This window comes from Triticum dicoccoides, chromosome 6A (assembly GCF_002162155.2).
Source record: "Triticum dicoccoides isolate Atlit2015 ecotype Zavitan chromosome 6A, WEW_v2.0, whole genome shotgun sequence".
NCBI classification, from domain to species: Eukaryota; Viridiplantae; Streptophyta; class Magnoliopsida; order Poales; family Poaceae; genus Triticum; species Triticum dicoccoides.
The window spans coordinates 370,828,762-370,835,484 of NC_041390.1; the positions used below are offsets into that span (position 1 = coordinate 370,828,762).

A 6,723-nucleotide genomic window follows, 5' to 3' on the forward strand; every position below is an offset into this window, starting at 1 on the left:
ACACCTAGCACTGCTCATTGGCATGTCATGCATCATCATGCATATGTTTGCATTATATTTATTGTTTCTCCCCTCTCTTCTCTCGTTAGACACCGAGACCGACGCCGCTTCTACCTAGTACGACTACGGTGTTGACGACCCGTCCTTCTCTGCCGAGCTTCCAGGCGAGCCCCCCCCCCCTTGATCAACCCGATATCGCCTATTCCTTCTATCTACTACTTGCATTAGAGTACTGAAGCATGTTACTGCTTTCAGTTAATCATATTCTGCTGCATAGCCTGTCTTTGCTACTTCTGTTGTTACCTTTACCTGCAATCCTAAATGCTTAGTATAGGATGCTAGTTTATCATCAGTGGCCCTACGTTCTTGTCTGTCTGCCATGCTATACTATCAGGACATGATCACTCGGGAGGCGATCACAGGTATATACTCTTATATACGTAATATATGATACATGTGGTGACTAAAGTCAGGTCGGCTCGTAGAGTACCCGTGAGTGATTCACGGATTGGGGGCTAAAAGGACATTTGTCCCGACGACCCTCTGGGTGGATCTTTGTGGCGGAGTGACATGGCAGGTTGAGACCGCCTAGGAGGGAGGTGGGCCTGGCCCCTAGTCGGCGTCCGTGGTTACATCAATTAACATGCTTAACGGGATCTTGGTATTTGATCTGAGTCTGGCTATGAGCCTATACGCACTAACCAACTACGTGGGAACAGTTATGGGCACTCGACATCGTGGTATCAATCGAAGCCTTCTTGACGTCAGCGACTGAGCGGCGCGCGCCGGATTGGACTGGAACGCCTGCTCTTGTATTAGGGAGTCTAGGTCTGCTTCCGGACGCACTCGCAACGTGCAGGTGTGCAATGGGCGATGGGCCCAGACCCGCGCTTAGGATTTTGACCGGCGTGCCGACCTCTCTGTTGTGCCTAGGTAGGGCTGCGCCGTGTTGATCTTCCGAGCCGGGCATGAACCAAGAAAGTGTGTCCGACCAGAGGGATCGAGCGTGTTGGGTAATGTGGTGCACCCCTGCAGGGAAGTTTATCTATTCGAATAGTCGTGTCCCTCGGTAAAAAGATGACCTGGAGTTGTACCCCGACCTTATGACAACTAGAACCGGATACTTAATAAAACACACCCTTTCAAGTGCCAGATACAACCCAGTGATCGCTCTCTCACAGGGCGACACGGAGAGGATCGCCGGGTAGGATTATGCTATGCGATGATACTTGGTGAACTTACCAGCTACTCTCTTCTATCTGCTTCAAGATGGAGGCTGCCAGAAGCGTAGTCTTCGATAGGACTAGCTATCCTCTTATTTTGGCATTCTGCAGTTCAGTCCACGGATACTACCCATTTCATTGATACCAATGCATATGTAGTGTAGATCCTTGCTTGCGACTACTTTCGATGAGTACTCACGGTTGCTTTGCTCCCCCTTTACCCCATTTTTTCTTTCTTCTCGGATGATGCAACCAGATGATGAAGTCCAGGAGCCAGAGGATCCCGAGGATGTTTCTACATGGAGTTCGGCTTCGAGGAGTAGTTAGGAGGTCCCAGGCAGGAGGCCTTGCCTTTTCGATCGTTGCTATTTTTTGTGCTAGCCTTCTCAAGGCAAACTTGTTTAACTTATGTCTGTACTCAGATAGTGTTGCTTCTGCTGACTCGTCTATGATCGAGCACTTGTATTCGAGCCCTCGAGGCCCCTGACTTGTATTATGATGCTTGTATAACTTATTTATTTTTAGAGTTGTGTTGTGATATCTTTTCGTGAGTCCCTGATCTTGATCGTACACGTTTGCGTGTATGATTAGTGTACAATTGAATTGGGAACGTCACATTAATGCACCATGGCGACTCTTAGGGAATGGTTAATAGTATAGTTGGATGTTGGCTATATGTTGTTGTTATGTCATCTATAGTCAATTTTATAGGCAAGACATATAATAGTTAGCTATAAATATATACTACTATGACTCACCTTACACTCTCACAGAGTTTCTAGGAGCATTGCCGCAGCTGGCTGTTAATCTACATCCCGTTTATTTTCTCTCTCCTCCAACTCAACAAGAATACATTATTTAAATTCTTATAACCCACTTACATTATCTTATTATACTTGCTCTTACCACCTTGCCGATTGCCACATGCAAGACTGTGAAAACCAAGAAAAGATGATGCATTATTTCTGGAATTATGTGTTAACTAGTGAAATGTGTTAACTAGTGAAATGCTCTTACCACCTTGTCTATTAGTGACCCTGGGTGAAGAATAAGTAATTCTTCAACCGGGTCGATCGACCGAGCGATGGTGTACATTTAACTAAACGGTCAGCCAATGTAATTTTACTTCAACACAAACGTTAGCTGGTCGCCCACCCCCCAGATGTCAAAAGGAAAAAAAAACTAGCCCACTCCCCCGGTTCGTTCCTCTCTCCCTCCGGCCCCGATGCTTCACATCTCGTCATTGCGGCGGAGGCAGCGGCAGCGACGGCACCGGACGGACGACCCGGCGGCGAGGACTACCTCTCTCGCATGTGGAGTAGTTCCCTTTCCTCTCTCATGCGGTAGCAACTCGGAGGCGCCGTGGGCGGTGCAAGATCCGGGCGAGCTTGGCAGGACAACGGCGTTCTCCGGCGTCCCTCTCCAGCGTCGACGGTATTATCGCCAGTAAGACTAGCCTCCTCCTATTCTTCCCCTATCCTCCTCCATAAACTTCTGAATTTCTGGGGTTAGGGTTATTGGTTTTTGGGAACGGTGTGGGGAAAGAGGAAGAAGACCAAGAAAGGAAAGGAAAATGAGAAGCTCGGGTGATGGAGGTAATTCTGGAGAAGGGCTCCTGGTGGTGGAGATGGATATCATAGCGGAGGAGATGAAGGGCGTGTCGATGACATAGAAGAAGAGGAGGAGCTTAAGGCTGCGGAGAAAAAGGAACAACAGCAGAGTATCAGACTTCGATCTAGCTGAGCTCAACTTTTGTTTTCACGGGACATGTGGTCCTCTCTCTGATTTTGCTTTTGTCTAAATTTCACGAATTTTAATCCTGAAGTAAAAAAAATGATGGTTCTGACTTAATTGAATGTTAGTGGTGATTTACATAAAGAATCAGCCTGTACCTAGCTGACAATGCTAATTATCTGTAAATTTGTGTTAATCGAAATTTGCACATACATACGAGCAATATTTCTTCACTATAAGAATATTCACCTTGCGAGGATTTTTGTTGTATGCTATTCTTAAGATATGATTTGTATTGGTGATGCTAGCTTTATGTTTTTTGAATTTATTAGGCAAACCAATAATTGAAATTCTGCCAATAAATCTAGGAGCAGAAGAAGATGTATGCAAGGGACTTGGAGACAAGACAATGGTGCGCAGGCGGGAAAATTATTGTTCTAATTGGTTAGGATTGGGGTTCGACTGCTATTGAGTTTATTATATCAAAGTTGGTTGCATCAGTCACTTCAGGAGATGGTCATGTGCGCTAGGAAATTAGCTTGATTTGGAGATACTACAATGAAGCATAGCTAGCTGGACTATGTAGTTGCCTAATTGGAATTCACAACTAGTGCCTTCGGCAATTCCAACAAATCTGGGATTCAGTATAAAGCAAACAAATTTTCTTGTTAGCAAACATTGTTGTATTTTGGAGTTTATTAAGCCATCGACAGAAAATGAATAACGCGATTCAGATTAAGGAGTGTTTACAAGTTGTGTGCTCATACAAGTACAGGCTTTAGGTGTACGTGAATCTTTAAGCTGATCCTTTCTAGGACAATTTCTAAGACTGTTTTCCTTTTACCCAAAGGTTTGAAGCTTTGGGCGCCTGCGGCCGGCTCGACAGGTGGCATCAGCAGGCGCCGGCCGGCCTCGGCACTACTGCGGGTGGTTATATGGTGCGCGGAGCACACCAGTGGGCTTCAACGTCAGGGTACAGTGGCGAGCTAAATCCTGAGTCCAGCTAGGCTTTTTTTGGTTCAGGTTTTGTTACTGTTTTCCATTCGGGATTTTGTGGTTGCCAAACCTAGCATTTGCAGTTGTTTGTTTCAGAAATTCATGTCCCAACATCAAATTTTGATAAGGAAATCCTGCCAACAAATCGATGTTATGGGCTTACTAGTCAGATGAATACTTTCTATTTTATTCAGGGATACATTCAGCATGCTTGTGAGGTACACATTTTTCACGTCCAGTTAGAAGTGTTTGCTTGATTTGTCGCCCAAGTTTCCTATTCTAATCATGCTCCTTCACTTCAATACAACGCTGGCATGTAGGATGAATAGCTATGCAAATTATCATGCACAAATTAAAAAAAAATAGCTTCGCTCTTCTTCTGCATGTCTCCAAGGCATAATTTCTGATCTATCATGAGATAATGATTATTTCTTCTTCTTTCTTATCATGCGGCTAGTTGCTATGAAAATTTAACACATACATCAGCCTTTTGTCATTGAAACAAAATCATATCTGCCAAGTTTCTACATTCCGTCGAAGCTTGCAAATTTACCATCTAAGTTGGCACATTTATTGAAACAAACCATAACCATGGATTTTATATGGAAGATCAACATATCATCTTTACATTAGATTCATGTATACTGTAAGGAATTGATTTTGTTCATCTTCATTCCATTTTCCTATCTTGCAAAGTTGTCCATTCAAGTATGATCAATTTCTACTCTGTGACTTAATACATTTGTAACAATGGCATAGTGCCATTGACATGCTTTTCTTTTTCGTCCCGTTTAATATTGATTCATCTACATGGTTATATGCATGCCTTTGCATACATTACTTATCCAGTCTGCTATTGATCATTTCTATTTTTCATCCTGGCAGTACGCTGATAGCTTATCCAGTCTGCTATTGATCATTTCCATTTTTCACCCCGGCAGTATGCCGATAGCTATAATTGAGTCAATAGTTCCAAAATGTTGCTTCATAATTATTTGTCTATTTGGGCAGCACATGGATGGCTTCGGTGGGTGCCATGGCCTTTCCATTCTGAATTGAAGTTGGTCCAAAAATGTCAAACTCTGCCATGGAACACAAAAGATATAACTTACCTTCATATGGTTGATTCTTCTTAGTCTTCCTTTTGTGAAGCTGTGTAGCAATCTTCCTTTTCCTATCTGTAATTAGATTTTCTTAGGAATACTCTCCATTTTCTTAGGAACACGACGTTGTTTCGATGCCTCCAAATGCAGCAGCAACAGAGCCGGAAGAATATCGATGGCAAGGTGAGCGACATCTGGCAGATTGTGAACAGAGGCCACGGAAGGTGGCTGGAACCCCAACGTGGCCCCAAAATCAACCACCAACGGGCAGGCAGAGAGGAGGTGACTCGCTGACTGCAGCGGGGCATGGCGGAGTGGGCAACTATTCCACGCTCTAAAATTCAGGTTTATAGCAATGAAAAAGGTGATTTTGTTCCTCAATCATGCTTAACATTTCTTTAGCAAACAAGCACTAGCAGCCTGTTTTCAGATGTGCTTCTTGTTGGTTCATGTAGACATGCCAATGAAGGCCTGGTAAAGTAGAACAGAAAAAAAAATACAGTATATTGGTTTAATTGTTCTCTTGTGTAGACCAAAATTAGCGAGTAAAGGAAATACGATTTTGCTTCCAAATTCTTTCTGCGAGCTTATCCCAGGAATAATGTTTTGTTCCTATTTGAATTGGAACGTGTGACTTCCGGAGGCTACTCTTCCATCCGATGTTGCTGTTCAACAGCTCTCAAAGGCACAGAGCAAATCAGTCGGGCTTCGACCAGATGTCCATCTCCAGAACCTTGATTCCTAATCCTACAGAGCTCTATTCTGGCAAGTAGTACATGTAATTAGTTCTTGGAGGGTATGCAGATTGAATTGCTATATTGCAGTCTGGACTACTGCAATTTTTTGATAACCATGATCTGGATGTAGATAATTTTGAGAAAGCATACTTCTTTCCATGTGCATATAGGCTTTATGGGATTAGTCTCTCTATCATCAGTTCTTCCAGTATTTGATTGAACCCTCTTAAATTCTAATTTAAGCAATTTATCAATCCATCTCATGAGAGAAGATCTGTGTTTGGTTCAGTCAAATGTCTTACATTTCCTTCAAACCTACTACTAGTGTCAAAGACGCTCTTATATTGTGGGACGGAGGGAGTATCTTATTTCTGTAACATTCTGACCTATATATGAGAATTATGTAGCTCCTTTATTATGACAGTAATGATTCACTAAGCTTCTGTTGTACCACACGGTCCATTTTATTTCCAGTTGTTGCCACCTCATCTAGATACAACACCCCCTATTCAGTGAGCTCCTAGGCATGCTTTGTGTTTTTAGATCAAACTGTTCTTCTGCAACAAAATTGAATTGAAGTGTTGGTCTGGAAAAAAATTTAAGAAGAAATGAACTATATGCTCATTTTCTACCATCTACACTACTATAGCAATTGGTACATGCCAGCGAGCATAATTCAGCATGGGGCACCATTCTGCTTTTCTTAAGAAACAAAGGGTTCTCCCTGGAGGGTCGTGTAATCAGTGTGCTATCTGAGGCCATGTATAGAGTTATAGTTCTGTTTTTCTTAAGAGCTGACCCTGTAAATTCTAGCTCTGTTTTCTTAGAGCTGATATGTAAATTCTTCAATGTTTAAATAAAGTTCAGCCTCAGGCCCTTCAAGATAACACTACTCCCCAGACTAAAAGGTGATGTTGTGTTTATATGATA

The 6,723-nt window shown here is 42.9% G+C and overlaps 1 protein-coding gene across 6 annotated transcripts; it reads left to right on the plus strand.

Moving 5' to 3' along the window:
- Positions 1–2,367: 2,367 nt before the first annotated feature.
- On the plus strand, positions 2,368–6,723 carry LOC119316936. 6 transcript variants are annotated; one of them, XR_005153416.1, is made up of 6 exons: positions 2,368–2,669; positions 3,326–3,369; positions 3,808–3,930; positions 4,050–4,171; positions 4,965–5,074; positions 5,173–6,723. XR_005153416.1 is itself a non-coding variant. In XM_037591329.1 (5 exons), the coding sequence occupies exons 1-5, from the start codon at positions 2,449–2,451 to the stop codon at positions 5,010–5,012; spliced, it is 558 nt and encodes a 185-aa protein (XP_037447226.1). In that variant the 5' UTR covers positions 2,368–2,448; the 3' UTR covers positions 5,013–6,723. The 6 variants fall into 6 exon arrangements, 5 of the variants coding, with proteins under 5 accessions (XP_037447226.1, XP_037447223.1, XP_037447225.1 ...); XM_037591329.1 differs by having other exon boundaries at positions 4,965–6,723; XM_037591326.1 differs by lacking the exon at positions 4,050–4,171.